This window comes from Anomalospiza imberbis, chromosome 26 (genome assembly GCF_031753505.1).
Source record: "Anomalospiza imberbis isolate Cuckoo-Finch-1a 21T00152 chromosome 26, ASM3175350v1, whole genome shotgun sequence".
NCBI lineage: Eukaryota > Metazoa > Chordata > Aves > Passeriformes > Viduidae > Anomalospiza > Anomalospiza imberbis.
Window position 1 is genome coordinate 5,723,707 of NC_089706.1, and position 19,964 is coordinate 5,743,670.

Here is a 19,964-nt window from a genome sequence, read left to right on the forward strand (position 1 = left end):
CAAATCCTGTGTTAGACAGGCAGCTACCCTCAGGTGTGTCTCTGCCCTGCAGCTTCAGCCTAGTAATGAAAAGCAGCTGCTCCAGCTGTGAGATCTGTGGCACAGTCCAGCCAGGCCTGGAGGACTCCCTAGGGAGGGAATTTCTTGCAAGGTCTGTTGGAGAAGAGCATGGCAGCAGAGAGGAAAAGACTACGATTACAGTCAACAGAAATAATGAATAATCAGGGGCTGAACATGAGCCCAGGTGGCCACAAAGGCTAATGACACCTGGTTTGTACCAGCCATGGTGTGACCAGCAGAACCAGTGACCATCCCTCTACGCTGGGCATTGCTGAGGTCACACCTCCAATCTGGGATCAGTCTTGGGACCCTCACAAGGACATTGAGGGACTGGAGCGTGTCCAGAGAAGGGAATGGAGCTGGGGAATGGGCTGGAGCACCAGGAGCGGCTGAGGGAGCTGGAAAGGGCTCAGCCTGGAGAAAAGGAGGCTCAGGGGGACCTTGTGGCTCTGCACAACTCCTGACAGGAGGGGGGAGCTGGGGAGGGTCAGGCTCTGCTCCCAGGGAACAGGGACAGGACAGGAGGAAACGGCATCAAGTTGTGCCAGGGGAGGTTCAGGTTGGATATTGGGGGAAATTTCTTCCCTGAAGGGCTGGTCAGGCCCTGGCACAGCTGCCCAGGGCAGTGGTGGAGTCACCATCTCTGGAAGTGTTTAAAAGACCTGTGGATGTGGCCCCTGGGGACATGGTTTAGTGGTGAACATGGCATTGCTGGGGAAATGGTTGGACTCAATTATCTTAGAGGCCTTTTCTAAATTAAACAATTCCATAATTCTAATACTGTTGCAGTAGAGCTGCAGTTGCAAAAAATTACAGCTCCTTTGTCTACCATGGGCATGTGGGACGAATGGAGCCCAGGATTAATTCATCTGTTCACATGCAAAAGACAGATTGTGCTGGTTTCAGGGCAAACTGCAGCATTCTGCCCCAGGAGCCTCTGATGGCTCCAAATCCTCCACCTACTACCCAGTCCCCCCATAAACAGCTCACCATTCACTCCAGATGTTCAGGATCCTCTCCTGACACCTGTCCAAACTGCTCCATCATTCTTTAGCCAGCAAGAAGTGGGGAAGCAAAGAAGGGAACAGGCCCTGTCTGGGGAGTGCAGCACTCACCAGGAAGCACTCACTGGTCCCATCCATGGATCTGTCATACCGGTGCCCCTCTGGCACCTGCAGGGTGCAGGCAGTGCAGGGGGAGTTCCCAGGCTCTGATACTGACCCTGGAGCTGCCAGTAGCTCCTCTCCCTTCCCTGACGAGCCCTGCTCTCCTGCAGAGGGCTCAGGAGGATTCAGCTCCAAAAGTGTCCAGTGTGTGGTTAGGCAGAAACTCAGCAGTTGGGCAGATTGAAGCAGCAGCATCAGAACTGGGTCACAGCAGGATGTGACTCTGTGAGAATGGCCAGCAGACCCATCCCTGCCTTTCCACGACAGGATGTACTGAAGGGTTTGAAGAGGAACTGGTGTTTCCAGGGAGGTAATGTGCAATATAAATCTTCAAAATGCTCCGTGTTGGTGCTGGAGATGAGAAAATGTCCAGGCTCCTGCTGAAAGCGAAACAAAGGGACAAAATGTTCTGCTTGGGAGGAAGCTGGTATGGATTCTCCCTGGCCAGCAAGAGTGAAGCTTTGCTTCATGAATAATCCAGCAGAAAATGCCCAAAGGCAGAATTAAGGGTGAGTTTTCAACAGAGAAAGCTCCCATCCAAGACTTAAGAATTGACCAAAGATCCTATTCGTGGGTTTTTATTTACCTCTTGAACTGTTCACAAGGACTGTAACAATGAGAGACACCACTCCAGCCACCAGCCCTGACCAACCAGCCCAGCCCAGCAGCAGCTCGGGCCACAAGCTGGAGATATCAGCTGGTGTTGTGCCACTCGGGGGTTATGGGCTGGGGCCCTCCTCAGAAGTGCCCATCTCACGTTAATGTGACGAGGTGAGAGCAGACGCAGCACTGGCAGTGGGGATTTGCATCCTGCTCCAGCCTCCCCAGGGCAGGCAGAGGACTCACCTTCCCCCTCCATCTGGCTGGGATCTCGCCCTCACAGCCAGTGTTACCCCCAAAATGGGGATGTGGTACAACCAGGCAGAACCCTACAAATGTGTCACTGCATGTTCTGCTACAGACTGGGAGGGAAAGGCCTCCCCCACTGACCCTCCTGCAAAGGAGATGCATGGGCAGGAGCAGAGCTTTCCTGGCTGGGCTGGTATTGTAAAAAATGCAGCAAACCCCAGCTCAGGGAAGAAATGCTGAAGTCTGGCTCCAGATCAGAAGGCTGAAGGATAGCTTTATTAAAACTATACTATATTACATTAATGTACTATTTAAAGAGATACTATCCTATTCTACACACTTACTTCTTACTTACCTAACTCAAACTCCACTGAGAGCCCGAGCCACAGCTGGATCCCACTGGTCACTGACCCCAAACAACCTTCACCAGGATCCAACCCAGCCATCACTGCAGGTGAACAATCTCCACACCACATTCCACATGGGGAAAACAAAGGAGCAGAGACAAAGATTGTTTTCTTCTCTCTGTGCTTCTCCTGAGAGACAGAATGATGTCTCTCTGTCCAGAGAATGGGAATGCCGCAGTCTGGAGCAGGAGTGACCCATGGGGAGGCTCTGAAGCTCTGGAGAGAGAGAAGTGACACTGAAGTGGACTGTCCCTGCTCAGATGCCTCTGGGGCAGCCCGAGTCAGCTCCCAGGGCAGGGATGGCTTTAAACTCCCAGGAATGTTCTGGGGTGTTTTTCTCAAAATGGTGTTGACACCTACATGAGCAGGAAGGAACTCACTGAATCCAAGGATAACTGTACTTGGGAAGGGCGATCTGGTGGTCTGTAACCCTGATCCAGTTTGGATCAGGTTCTTTTGAGTCCAGAGCATCTCCAGGCATGGGAGCTCTGTGACTCCCCTGAGCCCCCAGACAGGTGGCTCTGGCTGTGGGACAGGACTGGACCCTGTCCCCTTCCCGTGGCTGGTTTGTGCCTGGCTCGGGGCAGCCCCAGGGCTGCTCAGTGGGCACTGCTGATGCTCTGGCTCCCCACACACGCCCAGACAGGGCTCAGGAGCTCAAACGCCCCAAACACTGCCCCTGCCTTAGAAACACCTGCACAGGTCCCAGGGGAGTGGGGTGATGTCTCCCAGCTACACTCACACCCCAGCTCGCGCCAGCATTGCCCAGGGCTGGAGCCTGAGGGGAGCAGCTGGATTCAGCAGATTTCATTGTCTGAAATGAAATCTGACAGGAAATAACCAACACATTCACGTTGGATTAGAGAGTAAAAGGAGGGAACTTTATTTCTGACTTTGTAATATATAGAATTTTAAAAGTGGTTGTGGATTGGAGGATGAAATTGTTTCTTTTCTAACTACACTGGTTAAACTAACAGTTTATTAATTTTCTCTTTTTACAAAGAAGAATGTAAAACAATCATTATTTACATGAACATGCATGAGAAACTCCAGCAGAAATATGGAAACATCAGAAGACATAGAAAACTTTTAGAAGAATTTTAAAAGAACAGGGTGACATTTCATTGCTGCTGAAATCCTCAGCTTTGTTTAGTGAATATCAGTGAATATTTAGTGAATATTTACCTCAAATATCGGTGCCCATTTCCAGCTTCTCCTGAGGGCTCTTGGCAGCAGGCAGTCAGGAGTGAGACAGCAGGAGGATGGAGCATATTTACACCAAACCAGGACATTTCTGGGATCTGGCCTACCTTCTGAAGAAGCAGCAGCTCACTCAAAAGGCCTCTTTCAATCTTTCCAACACTGACAGAGGAGCCTTAGCAGCATCCCAGGGCAGCACACAGCCAGAGTGGCCCAAAGGTGCTCAGTGAGGAGCAGCAGTCTCACCTGGGCGCCAGGACGTTGCCCGCAGCACTGCAGCCTGCGAGCCCTGGCACTGCCTCCGGCTCTGCCCCGGCTCTGTGGGGTCAGGCTGATCTCTGCTTTCCTCTCCAGGAACACGCACTGCTGCCAGTGTCAGCCCCTTGGCTCTTTCAGGGCCCTCTGTCCTGCCCTTCAAGGGGCTTCTCTCTGTGCCAAGCAGCCACGAGAGCAGCCCGGGCTCTCCCAAATGCCGATGCAGTCACTACGTGCGAAGATGTGCTGCAGCTTCAGAGTCCCAGGATGGGTCAGCTGGGAAGGGACCACCGTGGCTCATCTGGTCCCACCTCCCTGCCCAGGCAGGGCCATCCCAGAGCACACGGCACAGGATTGCTTCCAGATGGTTCTGGAATACCTCCATTGGTGGAGACTTTTAAGGGAGACAATTTCCCTTTGTCCAGCATCAACTGAGCTCCTTCTCCTACCACGAACTCAAGCATCTCCAGACTCCCATGCCTGGGAAGTGACCGTCCCTCATGGTCCCTGTGGGCAGGCCACGACAGACACGGCATCGCCAACTCCTGCCAGTCCAGGATCCCTGGGGGACCAGAAAATCCCAGACTGGTTTGGGTGGGAAGGACCTTAAAACTCATCCCATCCCCCTTGCCATGGGCACGGACACCATCCACCATCCCAGAGTGCTCCAAGCCCGTCCAGCCTGGCCTTGGACACTGCCAGGGATCCAGGGGCAGCCTGTGCCAGGGTCTCAGCCTGTGCTGGGGTCCGGCCACTCCCAGGGCAGGATCCCGGGGCAGGATCCCGGTGCAGGATCCCTAGGCCAGCATCCCGGTGCAGGATCCCTAGGCCAGCATCCCGGTGCAGGATCCCTAGGCCAGGATCCCGGTGCAGGATCCCGGGGCAGGATCCCGGGGCAGGATCCCTAGGCCAGGATCCCTAGGCCAGGATCCCGGTGCAGGATCCCGGGGCAGGATCCCGGTGCAGGATCCCGGGGCAGGATCCCGGGGCAGGATCCCCAGGCCAGGATCCCGGTGCAGGATCCCTAGGCCAGGATCCCGGTGCAGGATCCCTAGGCCAGGATCCCGGTGCAGGATCCCGGTTCAGGATCCCTAGGCCAGGATCCCGGTGCAGGATCCCGGTGCAGGATCCCGGTGCAGGATCCCGGTTCAGGATCCCTATGCCAGGATCCCGGTGCAGGATCCCGGTGCAGGATCCCTAGGCCAGGATCCCGGTGCAGGATCCCCAGGCCAGGATCCCGGTGCAGGATCCCTAGGCCAGGATCCCTAGGCCAGGATCCCGGTGCAGGATCCCTAGGCCAGGATCCCGGTGCAGGATCCCGGTTCAGGATCCCTATGCCAGGATCCCGGTGCAGGATCCCGGTGCAGGATCCCTAGGCCAGGATCCCGGTGCAGGATCCCTAGGCCAGGATCCCGGTGCAGGATCCCGGTGCAGAATCCCTAGGCCAGAATCCCGGTGCAGGATCCCGGTGCAGGATCCCCAGGCCAGGATCCCGGTTCAGGATCCCCAGCCCGGAACTCCCGGGGTGGGGCGGGGCCACCACCGCAGGGCGGGGGCCATGCCGATGACGTCACTCAGCGCGCTGCTGACGTCACGCCGCCGACCCCGCCCCTCGCCATGGCGGCGCCCTGCGCGGAGATGGAGCCGGCGGCGCCTCCGGCCTCTCCCCCCGCTCCTCCTGCGGCCGCGCCGGGCTCGGCCGGGCTCGTGTGCGCGCAGGGCCGCAACCTGCGGGCCGTGCTGTGCCAGCGCTGCGGCTCCCGGGTGCTGCTGCCCGGCGCCGCCACCTTCGCCCGCCGTGAGGTACCGGGGGGTTCGGGGGGGGGCGGGCGGTGCCGGCCCGGCGGTGACGGCCCCGTGTCTCCGCAGCTCCTCCTGCCCGCCATGAGGAAGAAGGCGGCGGCGGCGGCGGCGGGAGGCGGCGGGGACGTGCTGCGGGAGCACTGGCTGGTGCGCGACATGTTCTCCTTCGAGAACGTGGGGTTCACCCGCGACGTGGGCAACGTGAAGTTCCTGGTGTGCGCCGACTGCGAGGCGGGGCCCATCGGCTGGCACTGCCTCGACGACAAGGACAGCTTCTACGTGGCGCTGGAGCGCGTGGCCCACGAGTGACGCCGGCCCCGGGCTGGGAGCCGGGCCCGGCCGCCGGGAGCCCCGACGGCCCCGTGGGCGGGCAGCCCTGCGGACTGACCGCGGCTGCTCGCCCCGGAGCCCGACTGAGCACGGCCCGCCTGCCCCGCGGCCTGGCTGGCCACAGCTTGCCTGCTCCCCGGTGTGACTGACCCACAGCTCAGCTGGTCACCCCATTTCCCAGATCCACAGGCTGAGCAGCGTCAGGAATCGCAGCCCTGGCGCAGCCAGCTCCTCACCTGCAGCCACACGGGAAGAGTGGTGGTGGTGGGAGGGTCCCTGTACCCTGCAGGGACAGCTCACCCTGACATTTCTGCCTCGCAGCCCAGTCTGCCCCAGTCTGGCTGCTCTGCCACTTCCCTGGTGGCTGCTGTTGCTCCAGGGGGCTGAGGTGTCTCGCATACTGGTGGCCCTGTGACGCCACGTAAACTGGAGCACTGGGACAGGGCAACAGGAGGACAGGACTGCTGCACTGCGTCATCCTGGCAGCTGAAACTGTCTGACCTGCGGCCAGAGCAGTTCCAGGGCTTAAGGCTGCATCTTCTGTTGATTTTCAGAAGGAATGTTTGCTGCCCCAAGCTCTAACATTTATGTTCTCCAAAACCTCATCCCACCTGACAGCTGTGGCACCTGAAGTGAGTGTAAGGCATTCAAGCTAACGTGTGCAGTTCTATTAACTGAGTACTTGGGAACAAAACACAGGTAGAATGTGCAGACAGCATAAGCTGACAGAGCAGCAAACAAAGAACATGTGCCAGACCATAGAGCTTTCAGGCAGCAAGAGTGAAGAGATTCCAGCCTGAAAAGCATCTGAATCATTGGACAGGCAGTGCTGAAGCATGTCAGAACATATGTGTGTGTGTGTGTGTGTTAAACAGTGATGTCAGGAAGGAATTTCTCTTCTGTAAAAGCTGGTGGTAAGAGTAATCTGGGATATTGTGACCAGTTTTGGTTTCTGCCTTTTAAAAGCTGGGCACTAAGAGCTAATTAAAAATGGAAGGAGGCTGCAGCAGCCATGGTTCTCCCTGCATTTATCACTGCTGGTAATTGTGGCCCAGCTCATTCTCCATTGCTGAGCCCTGTGTGAGTGATTGAGCAGCTCTCCAGGGATGCTTTGGGGTCCCTGGTGCTGTGCCTCACTGTGGGACATATCACTGTCCTCTGCTCATGAGCACTAACCCAGCTGTGAAGGCTTAGCTGTCACCGTGCTGGGTGATGGACTTGCTTGTGCCAACAAACTCAAGGTGGGGTGTCGGTGTACTGCCCCAAGGCTGTGGGAAGAACCTTTCCCTTGCCCCTCTAATGAAGCAATTTTGCTGGCAGGGCTCTGTGGGGCAGGCACAGCCTCAGATGAGTCTCCCAGAAGAGGCATCCTGACAAGTCCCTTCTTCCTGCAGTGCTTGAGCACCTGCACTTCTACAGTTTGGAGACACTGCCTTAATGTGTGGCCTGTTCTGGGGCTGCTCTGTCAGGAACCTCTGCTGTGGGCAGTCAGGATTTATCAGGGCAGGGAGAGAGGCAGAACTGTGGTCTGGGGGCTGAGGGCCTCGCTGGAGCAGGAGGCAAATCCTGTGCTGTGTCCTTGCTAAATGTGTCAGATGGACATTTGTCATGGAAACTGCTTCTTCCCTCCTGCCCTTCCTGTCTCTTAGCCCTAAGCCCAAGGACTGCACAGGTTCATCAAGGAGATGTGCCTCAAAGGACAGGAGAGCTTCACATGGGTTCTGCACAGGCAGAATGGTGGGATCACATCACTAGTTTCACACTTTCATTTGGATTCTTGTCTCTTAGGATGTGTTCTGACCTGTAATACCCCACTTACAGTCCATGTTACTTTAACATGCTGCACTGCACAAGTCTCATTTTGAAGGAGCCACTGTGCAGAACAGACTGGAAATCAGCTTGAGTAACACTGAGTAAACTACCTTCAAGAAGTAGTACTTGTGGATTCCTGAGTAGTGGGTGGCACTGGGAGGAGCTGGGGGGTGATGGCAGTTTTCCCTGTCAATAGAACACCCCTGGAGGGATGGGAGAGCTCAGGTCAAAGCCTTCACGTTGGAATTTTCAGGCAGCAGCTGAAATCCACCTCAGCACAGCCCTCAGAGTGCTGGGAGCTCCTGCTCCTCTTTGCTGGGAGAGGGGAGCTGAATCCTCCACGGATCCAGGTCTGTTTTCTGCTGATTTAAATATTAAATAGGATCACATAGTCTTGAAATGCTAAGAAGAAATGAACAGTGTGATGGGAATTCTCGGGAAGAAGCTTTTGTACCATGAGATCTTGGGCATCATTCAGCCTCAGGTAGGGTCTTGGGTTCCTGCAGCTTGGAGAGGCCATGAGAAACACCCCTGCAGTGCTGGTGGCACAGGCAGAGACCTGGGGCACGTGATGGGACAGCGGTGCAGTCCAGCTCTCAGTACCTGGGCTAATTCACGTTCCCAGAGGTGACTGAGAATTTCAGGGGGGTGGGCCGGAGGTGGGGAAAAGGCAACAAGCACACTGTGTGGAATTTGAGCTCAGGCAGCTCCACTCTGCAGTTAGTGGAGCTTTGGGGGAGGAGTGTCCCAGTCAGCAGACATGGCCTGGGGAAAGAAGAGAGCTGCTGCTCACTGGACACATCACCAGGTTTGGGATCTGCAGAAACTGCACCGTTCCTGTGTCAATGAGAGCTAATAAAAATTCACATAGACTCACAAATATTTTCACTGCTTTTTATCCAGCATGTTGAAAAACTGTTTTCCAGTTGCTTGTGGTAACTCCTAGAAAATAAGGGTAGACAACCCTCAGGCATGGGGAACACTTACATAGGACCTGGGAAAGCTCATCTTGCAGCCTGTCTTTCTCTGTCAACACCAAGACAGTGCAGAAACTCTTAGTTCCACATGTAGGTCACTTTGAATTAATTTGAAAATGGATTCTTCTATTTAATGCGTGCACAGATTTGACTCCTGAGACCATCCTGTGTTAAGATGTAGCAGTGCCTTGAGAGGGAACAGTAACAAACCTGCATCCTCTGCTCCAGCCAATCCCTCCAGCAAGGTTCAAGGGGGCAAATAATAAGAATCTTGTCTAATTGCTTCCTAGTATGGATTTAAGGCATGCCAGGTTTGTATGGGTCAGGTGTTTATATGCCATACATGGGCTTAGGATGGTTAAAAGCAGACCTTGCTCCACTCTGGCTCTGGTATTGGGATGGGTTCACAGCCTAGAGACATGGTCTGAGTCTGGCTGACATTGGCAGCTCCTGTAGCTTCACCTCTGCTCCCATTCCCACCCAAACCTCCCACTCGAGCAGCTGCTGAACCCTTTGTATGTTCCATTTGATAACTTAGGCTAAAGCTTCCTTTCTTGGCTGCTGGGTTGACACATGCAGCCTGTGAGACGCTCCAGGGGCAGTGGCAGGATGGAGGCCATCCCTCCTTTTTGGCAGCTGCAGGCTGTGAGATCAGCTGAGCTGTCCTGGGGAACTGCCACAAGTCATGCCTTGCACAGAGGTCACAATCACACTCTTCCTTCCCTAAATGAGTTACATTTCACTGAATCAGGTAAGTGGTGCATGGAGCAGGGGCTGGGATTCAAGGCTCCCTCTTTGCCATTCTCTGCAAGGCAGCAAAAAGCCTGGGTGCCTGGGCCTGCCAAGGCCTGAGGCCTCTCCTTGCTTCCTCACCTCTTACTGAGGGAATCTTCAGCAGGGCAGTGGTGACAATGTGGGCTGTCACCAGAGGACACAAGGAAAAACGACGCACCACAGCTTTGGTCACCATGAAGAGACTAATTTATTTTTTCTGACTCAAATCATTTATAGTTCTCAAAAGGTGCCAGTGGATTGGAAGGTGAACGTGCCACCTCTCCAACGACACTGGACAAACTACCAGTCTATCAAATTTCTCCGCCTCTATGAAAGAATGCAAAACAATAGGTTGTTTACAGAAAGTTGCGTGAGAAAGTTCTCTACAAGAATGTAAATTCAGAAGGCTTTAGAAAATCCTAAGAAATCAGGGCGACAGTGGGCTTTGAAGCAGTGGCTTGGAGAACTTTGCTGTTTGCTCCCTGCTGTGTCCTAGGGCTCTCCCATCCAGCTGTGTCCTCACGGAGGAACCCAGCGGGGATGAAAGTGAGATCACTGCAGCACCTGCACAGTGTGTCTGTGGGACCTGCTGCCTGCAGGTGTGGAGGGGAATGGCTCAGCAGAGTTCAGAGATGAGCTGTGGCTGATGAAGGCAGGGCCAGCTTGGCACGGGAGGTGGTTGTGGTGTTCCCTGTCCTGCACAGCTCACCTTGCTGCATTCCCTAAACCTCTGTGTGAGCAGGGATTGCCCCATCAGCACAGGCAGTTCTGCAGGAAGCTGTTCGGCGGAACAGGGATTTCTGAAATGTGTTATGAATTTCTCTGAAGGTCATTTTACATATCTGACATTACACTCCCTGGCAAGAAATAGGAGGAAAGGAAACAATTGACATGAAATAGCTTCAATGTTCTTGGACAACTGGTACAGGAAAACCATCTCCCACAGAGTCAGGTTAATACAGGCCAAACTCCAGAATCAAAGAAACACTAAAACACCAAGTATTTTTCCAAAAACCCACCAAGTATTTTGAAGCTGGATGGGGACACAAACCACTGTAGATGAGTTGGAACTGGCCATAAAAGTGCAGAGAGAACATGAGGGCTTTTATCAAAGCCAGCTTTGTTCTCTTTCAACCAACAGTTTTACACATTTCAGCATAAATACTTGAGTGCTGAGTTGTGAGGCAGCCAGGTCCCGCCGGTGCAGCTTTGGTATGAGCACAGCTGGGCCCCTCGGTGACAGAGAAGAGGGAGATGGCAGCCCAGCAATCCAGGTGAGAGTTACTGACCTGTAGGGCTGGATGGGGGAGAGAAGCCAGTTTTCACAGGAATGTGCTTTGGGGTGAGTGCCCCAGCACCTGAAAATGACCCAGTCTTACACAAAGTGAAAATCGAGTGCTTGGCTGCCTTTGTGCAATCCCTGAGGTAGAGTGAGCGGGTTCCAGGGTTGCCGAGATAACACTTCCATGCTCTGAGAGGGGGAAGCAGCTCTGGAAAAAGTGTTTCTTGCATCTTTGCTAAAACTGAAGGGAGTGTGGCACAGTCCATCCCAGCGGTTGCTGCAGTTTGGCTTTTGCAGTGCTGCGCATCGAACTCTGGGAGAGCTGCATGGGTGGGAGCCCCTGGGGGGAGGATCTGTCCCTTGAGCATCCCAGGGCCATTTCCTGGGGGCTTCAGACACGAACTAGTCAGATAGAGCTTCTGCCTGGAGAAAACCGTGCCAAGGAGGGAAGGGCACCTGCCTGTCCGCCGTGTGGGCTGCGCTGGGCAGGACAGCCCGGGGCAGGTTTGGAGCCCAGAGATGCAGCTGGACCTGGCAGAGGGGCTGTGCTGCCACAGCAGCCGTGCGGCCGCACAGGAGGCCGAGGCAGAGAGCCAGAGCCGTGTGTTTCCCGCAGTCCCGGCAGGACAGGGTAGAGCTGCCGGCGAGGTCTGTCCTTCACAAGTCTTTCAGGGTAATTTGTGTGTTGATGGGATCCGAGTGTCCCTAGGGCGAGAGCTGCGCTGGGAGGATTCCCTCGTGGATGTGCTTGTCCCCGCCTCTCCTCGCTGGGGAAGCACAAGGAGTGTGTGTGTGCTCAGCTGGGCTTCTGCTCCCCCTTTCATGTTCCTTATCTTCCAGGAGGCTCTGAATTCCCTGCGGGAAGGCAGACAGTTGCTGTAATCGCTGTGCGTGCAGAGGCAGAGCGCTCCGTCTGCTTGCTGCCTGGAGTACCCTGTGCCATTGTTCCAACCCAGCTGGAAGAGATGCCCTGAGAGCAGAGGAAAACGAGCAAAGCCGTGTCAGCACAGGTATCCTTCCCCTCCTGCAGCAGCTGGCTCTGCACGCTGCCTGGAATGCTGTGAACAGCCGGTTCTTTCCATGGCAAACATCCAGACCAAGCTCGTTGCAGAATCGCTGGGTAATTTGGAATATCTGGCAGGGGAACATCAGGACGTGGCTTCAAGAACTTGTTACCTCCTGCTTTCCTGTTCTCTTGGAGGATTCGGTTTTCTCTGCCAGGCGATGGCAGGTCCAAGGGACTGACACCAAAAAAGGCCAGGACTCGGCAACTGCCAAAGAGAAAGGAGAAGGTGCTTGGAGAAGGGAGCAGCTTCAGGCTCCAGAGGGAGGGATCTCCCTTGATGAGGAACACCCAAGTGTGAGGGCTGTAGCTACGCATCAGCAGCGATCTGGGGGCTCTGTGCCCTCGTCAGCTCAATCCCTGCTGCAGCCACAGGTGTCCCAGCCTGGCTCTGGTGCCAGCGCTCCACAGGCCCCCACTGCTCGGGGGGATCTGGTTCCTTCCCCTTCCTCAAGGCCTAGGCTACTATATGGGGATTTCTCTTGGGAACCCAGTATGCTGGCACCAAAAGGGAACGTCTCGTGTGTAGCTGGATGGTACCTGAGACACAGCTCCTGATTTTGGGGGAGGTGATGCCACAGTGCCCAGTGCTGCACATACTCAGGGCAGCACAACATAAGGTGCAGTTTACTGGGACCCTCTGGCTCACTCCTTGGCACCCCCTCCTCGCTTTCACAGACAAACTAGTTTGTGCTGCTAATCCAGCTAAACTGATGTGAAATTGGTCTTGGCACAGAGGTCAGTGAAAAGTGGCTGTTTCCATGTGCAGCTGCACCACAAGGCCAGTGCAGAACTGGGTGCACTGGTTGTAGTGCAGTGCACCTGCACAGCACCTCTGCCTTGTCCATGCATTCCTCTGCAGGACCACCTGGAGCTCTCCAGCCAGATCAGAGCCTGCACTGCTTCAGCTCCTCAGAGCTAATGGGGGCATGAGTGCTCAGCTCTGGCCTGGTGCCTTGCTCTAATCCATCAGTGTCACCATGAATTCCCAGAGGGTCTCAAATCTGAGACAGTGAACTGAGAAGTTTCTGTTCCTACCTGCTTTACTGGTCAGCAATCCACAGGATTCTCAGTACAGCCATCCCATGTGCACTTTGGGTAGCGAGAACCAAGTCAGGTCTGTGACACTTCCCCCAGCCTCTGCTGCCTGGCCATCACAGATGGAGGAGTCTGGACTGTGGATGTGTCATGGTTTAACCCCAGCTGGCAGCTGAGCACCAACACAGCCCCTCATTTCTCCCCACACTGTAATGGCAGGAAAAGTGGAAGGTGAAAGTGAGAAAATTGGTGGGTTGACTTGAAGACAGTTAAATAATGAAGAATAGTTTTTTTAAATGTAAGGGGAGAAAACCACCAAAGAGAGGAAAATAGAAACCAAGAAAAACAAGTGATAAAAGAAAGCAATTGCTCATCACCAACTGCCCTAAGCCTGGCCAGACCTCACCATCCCCCCACCTTCTGTTTCAGGGCTGAGCATGGCATCACATGGTCTGGGATATCCCTGTGGTCAGTGAGGGACAGCTGTCCTGGCTGTGTCCCCCCAGCTCCTTGTGCATCCCTGGCCCAACGCTGGTGGGTCAGGGTGAGGGGCAGAACAGCTCCTGACTCAGCAGAAGCTAAATCATCCCTGTGGGATCAGTGCTATTCTCAGCACAGATCCCAAACAGCACCACAGGATGCTGTGGAGAGCTGTAACTCTGCCCCAGCCCAAACCCCTGCAGGATGTGAGCTGCTTGCCACACTCACTCACTGCACCTCTGCCAGGTTCCATGGTCAGAAGGACCCCGCGACACGGTCGGTACAGATGGGAATGTCCCAGCTCTGGGAATAGGAATGAGCTGGTCCCTGGTGCTGCTGCCTGACCAGCAGGGACTGGAAGCTGCACAGCAAGAGAGATCTGGCTTTATGAGTGATTTTGATTACCCACACTAAAAGAATCACAAAATGGTTTGGGTTGGAAAGGACCTTAAAGCTCATCTTGTTTCCACCCCTGCTGTGGGCAGGAACACCTTCCACTACCCCAGGGTGCTCCAAGCCCTGTCCCGTCTGGCCTTGGACACTTCCAGGGATGGGGCAGCCACAGCTGCTCTGAGCAGCCTGGGCCACCTTCACAGAAAGGAATTTCTCCCCAGTGTCCCACCCATCCCTGCCCTCTTCCAGTGGGAAGCCATTCCCCCTCATCCTGGCACTCCAGGCCCTTGTCCAAAGTCCCTCTCCAGCTCTCCTGGAGCCCCTTTAGGCACTGGAAGGAACTCTAAGGTCTCCCTGGAGCCTTTTCTTCTCCAGATGAACATCTCCCAAAAAAAGCCAATTAATTGCCCTAAAGGAGAGACTAATTCCTCTAGCAGGGCAAGAGAAGATACGTTTTCAATATCTAAACCAAAAGTTAGTGTGGAGAAGACAAAATCTGTAGGCTGGGGACAGTTTACTCCCAGGTAAAAAACTGAACGTAGTACAGGTTCAGGTACCAAAGTCTGGCATCATTTGAGACAGGGACACTGTCCCTGGCATCATTTGAGACAGACACAGCACCCCAAAACAGAGAGACCACGGCCCAGTCGGCGAGTTCCTCAGGAGGGCTTTGAATTCTAAATTAAAAGCAACTGTACTTGCTAGAGAAGCTGTTTCAGCTTTGACAAATGGCAGGTGGAGGTTTGGTACCACAGAGCAGCAGGGAAAGGCAGGAAAGCAGCACTGAAAGAGTCTGGGCTGAAGCAATACTTAAAGTGTGCAGGGATGGGAGCAGCCTCTCCAATGTGGGCTTGCAGAGAACAAAAAAATAGGGCAGGTAGTGAAGTCCAGACTTGCAGGAGCAGGATTAAAACAATTGGATGAACAAATAATCTAAGATTTAAAAGCAGAGAATGTATTTAAGGTCATTAAACCAGGCTCTTATTTAAGGATTACCTCCAAGAAGCCAGGCTAATAGCATGGTGAGGTTACAAAGTGATCAAGGGAGAGAATGCTGATATTAATCTTGCTCATGGAATGTTAATCTGTGGGCAGACACTGCTGCAAGTACTCTGACTGTCATGGAAGGAACCTCACAAACAAAAAGAGAGCCCAGCCCTTTGGGGTTCCACTCTGGCAACTCAGGCACATCCTGTCACTTAATTGGACACTCCCTGCGGGGGCAGGATCAGGTATAAACAGGGTTTAATCATATAATTAGAGATACGCCTACTGCACACGTTCAGGGTTCTGGAGGCCTTCCCTTGTACAAACCACTCTGGCTATGCCTTCTGCCTTGTAGTTCCTGTATTTAAGGATTCCCAGCCCATCTGGATCAGGACTGTTTAGAACAGGAATGAATTCAGTGCTAGTTATGAATAGTTTTCAGCTCTAAATGAAAGATTTATCTTGGCACCCAGCAAACATTCACAAAACCCTTATGGAGTATCTATGTCCTCCCCTCAAGGTTGGGCCTGAGGTCAGTGGATTAAGCATTCTCCCCGAATTGTTGCTCTGTTTGTTGCAATGCCGCAGTTGAGATAAAATGTGCAGGTCTGTGTGATGAGATAGAAGGTTGTTGTGGTTTAGAAATTCTATTCCCCAATTCAGTGTCTCCAGCAAGACTCCCCCAAACCAGATGCCTCTCATGCCTCCCTTCCCGTCCACCTTCCTGCTCTCGGGAGGGGATGGCATTGAGAATTGGAGGCACAAAAGGTGCAAATCATGTGTTGAGATAAGAACAATTTACTGGAAACAGCAGTGAGATAAGAAAACAACCGGTAATAACAACAATATTAATAACACAAGTATCAGACATTATTTATTGACATGGAAAACCACAATACCCAACAGCTCTTCCTGCCCACATCATGCTTTCCCCCACTAAAAGGGAATGTCATTCTCCCTCAGGAAGGGAGAGTCCCTCACTTCCACCTTCCCATTGTTATAAACGCCAATCACTTGGTTTTTAAAATTTTAAAAGTTTAATAATAATAAAATAGTTATAAAAATAGTAATACAATTAGAGTAATGAAAATTTAGAGTTAGGACAATTACAAGACAATAAAAAGCAAAGAATTACGGACGTCCGGATGCTCTCGGGCACTTAAGCCCGATAAGCATGCCTTGTGAACAAAGGAATAATCTTTAAAAGCAGTAGCCTGTTGCATATTCATACATCTCATACATGATGCATAAATTCCTTGCAAATTAAGAACTTTTCTGGTTTTTGTCAACTTCTTCCCCTTAATCCTGGTGGTTCCATAAAGACGGAGAGAAGGTGGAAGGAAGAATGTTTGTCTTTTCCGATAAGGAGGCAGTAATTCTTTATGGGCCCCCATCATTGTCATCTCTGTGTGAAGAGTTTCTTCATTATCTCATCTCTTGCTTGAGTTAGTAAAAAAAACCCCCACATACATAGGTTCTATTTTAACTACAAAACTACATATACCATACTATTAAAATCTTAATACAGCACTTCTAATCAATATAACATAATACATATAGTATTCAATTTAATATTTGCGAAAAGCCAATCATAAAATATGCATTTTTCACACCATCCTGGCAGTGAAGTGCATGGTATGGAATAACAACCTGAACCCACCCACGCGGCTCCAGGCTCCTTATGGCTGCTGTGAAAAAATTTCACCCTGTCCTGGCTGAAACCAGGGCAAATGTGCAGGTCTGTGAGGAGATGAACATCCCGCTCTGCAGCCAAAGGCCAGCGATGTGCACTGGGCTGTTGCTACTCTCTGGTGCATCCCAGGAGCTCCTCCACCTGCACATCCCCCTCCTTCCCAGGGCCCTGCCCACACCACCCTGAGGCACACCAGAGGATCCGTCCCCACCCACCTGGGTCATGCAGTTCTCCTTAGGAGGAAGAAATCCATGTTAAGGAACTGGCTGCTGGAGTGTGCTTTTTCCTGCTGCTGGAGCATGACACATCCCTTCACCAGCTCCCAGCTGATGTCCAGGACCAGCGCCAGGACCTGCCATCTAAAATTTGAAATAATTAATAAAATCAAATATATTAGATACAGAAAGGGTCTTTCAGAGCCAGAGAATAAAACCCATCACTGAGGAGCAGGGCCCCCACACTGCTGAGGTACCCCCTGATCCAGCCTGCAATGGGCTGGTGTAAGGCTGGTGGCTGTGGGATACAGCTTAAACCAGAGCAGGAAAACTCCCAAACTCACTGCCTGTCCCCCCTTCCCCATTTGCCATGCTCCTGTGTAGGAATTGTCCAGACAGGCATCTGGGCTGGGTTCTTTGGAAGGGAAGGGAGTGTCTCTCCCTGCTGATACAGTCAGAGGGGCCCTACAGTTCTGGAAGGAGCCAGGTCTAAAAGCAGGGTGAGTGCACAGGACTGAGGATGGATGTGTGAAACAGCATGGATTTGCACTTGGAGAGGAGGAGATGAACCTGAGCTCTGAAACAATGGAGCTGTGGTGAAGCACTGTCCCCTGAGTGGTGCAATTTGATGGCTTCACTCTCACCGTACACATGCCCTCAGCAATCCTCACACCCTGTGTCCTGTGAGCTGGGGATGAGGAGGAGCCGGTACCTCAGTCAGTACCTGACCAAAATGCAGGCAGCAAACTGCCCTTGTCCATCTGAGTGCTGGGAAATGTGCATGGAACTCCCAGGTCATCCCAGCTACTTAGAGCAGGCAGGCACAGGGTTAAGGCTGTCGCATTTTTGAGAATTCAATGACAGAAGTGAATGTGCACACCTTATTTATCCAATTCTTCTGAGAAAGAACAGAAAGCAAGAGCTGCAGAGTTGTGCATTCAAAGAAGTTTCATCCACGCTGCTGGAGAAGCCCCAGGCCCACAGTGCAGCTGCTGAGACTGTATCACAGATAGACAGCTAGTCCAGAATTTTTGGAAGGTGTCATATTCACTGAACACATGGGTTGCAGCCAAAGTCTGTGCATGGGGCCATGATAGCATTACCAGGTATAAGGAAATCCTGGGGAAACAAAAAAACTGCTGCTGCTCACAGAACTGGTCTCCAGCAGGAAAAAAGAATGTGTTAAAGAACCCCCTGATAGCCCCTTGGATTTGACATGACCGTTTAGTCAAACTAAATCAAAAGCATTTCAGGTCCCAAGGAATGGTGTTTGGGTGTGCAGCAGCACCAGCTTCTGTAGGACTGGGGGACTACTTCATAGTGCAGCAGAACAGAGCTGGACAGTGTTACAGGAATAAAGTAGGGATTTATTAAAAAGGCTGTCAAAGGACACACCTTGGGCAGTATAAGAGCCTGGCCGAGGCCACACACAAGATGGACTCAGAGTCACGAGTTCTCACACTTTTATAGGTTTTGGTCTATTTCCATATTGGGGTTAATTGTCTAATTACAGCTCCAGGTTGTGAAGTCCCATCCTCCCAGATTGCTCTCCTCAATTTGCTGCTGTTTACACTTTTATGGCCTGAAGCTGCAATGGTGTCCTTGGTTCTGGGGCTGGAAAAGGATTGTTTTGTCTAACTAAACTGTGAAGAGAACTTGTTGACACTTTATATGAAGTTTAGAGCTATATACTAATGCAGTACAGAATCTGGAAAATATGAAAGCTAAAACTTAAGGCATCAGCCAAATTCCCTAAACACGGTTTAGTGCTTTCTTATAGCCCACCTGGTTTTCAGTCACACATTACACTTGGCATCATTCTTTGGAAAAACAATTATATCAATGTTATTTGTGGGTTCTTCCCCTTCTTCCACCTCTGATCCTCTCTCAATTCTCCGATCCTTGCTTTCCAGAGTGCTTTTGCCCTTCTTCCCTTTCAAGGTACACCCACACATGTTTCATTCCATGCCTTGGGCTCAAAGGATCACAACGGTGTTGATTACAGCAGGAGCAGCATCCTCAGCAGGTGTCAGTTCCCTGCCCTAGGGATCAGTCGGAGTGAGGGGATTCACCCCTTCCCTCCATGTACAGATCCAGCCTGGCACAATTTCACCACACTCCTGTTAAAAGTACCACCCTTATCCAGGCTGCTTGCGGGGCTGGAGATCTATACAGGAAAAGGAAAAATCACCCATTTTGTTATTGTTCAAAATTGTGGCACGTCCCTCTCCTGCTGCAAAAACTCAGCTCAGTGCAGGAAGAAGGAATTTCCTGAAACCGAAGCTGGTGCTGAGGCCCTGAAGGATAGATGGAACTCCAGGTATCAAATATCAGACCTGCACACACAGCAGCTGCTTTTACCTAGGGAGTGAGTTTGGCAATCGCAGGGATATTTCTGTTAATATAACCCTTAGGACGTACCACAGGGTTTTTATGTTTCCCACTTAATATCCAACTTCAACTGGAGTTTAAACACCAGATCTACTGATTCCAGTAGAATCTATGTGGCTCTCCAGATCTGGCCCTTTAGCTTTGAGTCCTTTCCATTTTGTGACTCTTCATCCCAGTAATGGCAGTTGGCACAGGCACTGCTGGCCCTGGTGACTGCAGTGGAGCTGCCTCCAGCCTCCTGGGACAGGGATTTGTCCACACCCAACTCTTTCAGCCCAGAGACAGCACCCAGAGCCCGCCTGGAGGACCGGGGCCTCCGGGTCCCCTCCGGGCAGATGTGGGGCTCTCAGGCTGTTTCCCAGCAGATCCCGGGGTGCCCATGCCTTGGTGCCAGCTTTGCCCGGGTGTTTCACTGGCGGCTTTCCCCGGGCTCAGTGTGCGTAGCCGGGACAGGGAGAGCTCTCACCTAGGACAGCCGTGGGTGGGAGGCCACGAGCGGCCCACTGTCCCTCGGGGCTCCTTCCCAGGACCGCAGCCGTTGACTCTGGGCTCCCCAGGCTGAGCTCGGAGCCCTTGGCCAACAGCCGGGGGTGGACAGTGCTGAGCCCCCTCCCCTTCAGCCGCTGGCTCCGGACACAGCGACCCCAGCCCGGGACAGAGCGATCCCAGCCCGGCCCGGGCACAGCGATCCAGGCCGGGGCACAGCGATCCCGGCTAGGGCACGGCGATCCCGAGCCGGAGCACAGCGATCCCGGGCCGGGCACGGCGATCCCGAGCCAGGGCACGGCG

At 53.0% G+C, this 19,964-nt stretch overlaps 1 protein-coding gene across 1 annotated transcript; it reads left to right on the forward strand.

Moving 5' to 3' along the window:
- Positions 1-5,521: 5,521 nt before the first annotated feature.
- On the forward strand, positions 5,522-6,179 carry RABIF (RAB interacting factor). The gene is made up of 2 exons (XM_068173539.1): positions 5,522-5,740; positions 5,807-6,179. The coding sequence occupies exons 1-2, from the start codon at positions 5,555-5,557 to the stop codon at positions 6,047-6,049; spliced, it is 429 nt and encodes a 142-aa protein (XP_068029640.1). The 5' UTR covers positions 5,522-5,554; the 3' UTR covers positions 6,050-6,179.
- The last annotated feature ends 13,785 nt before the right edge of the window (positions 6,180-19,964 follow it).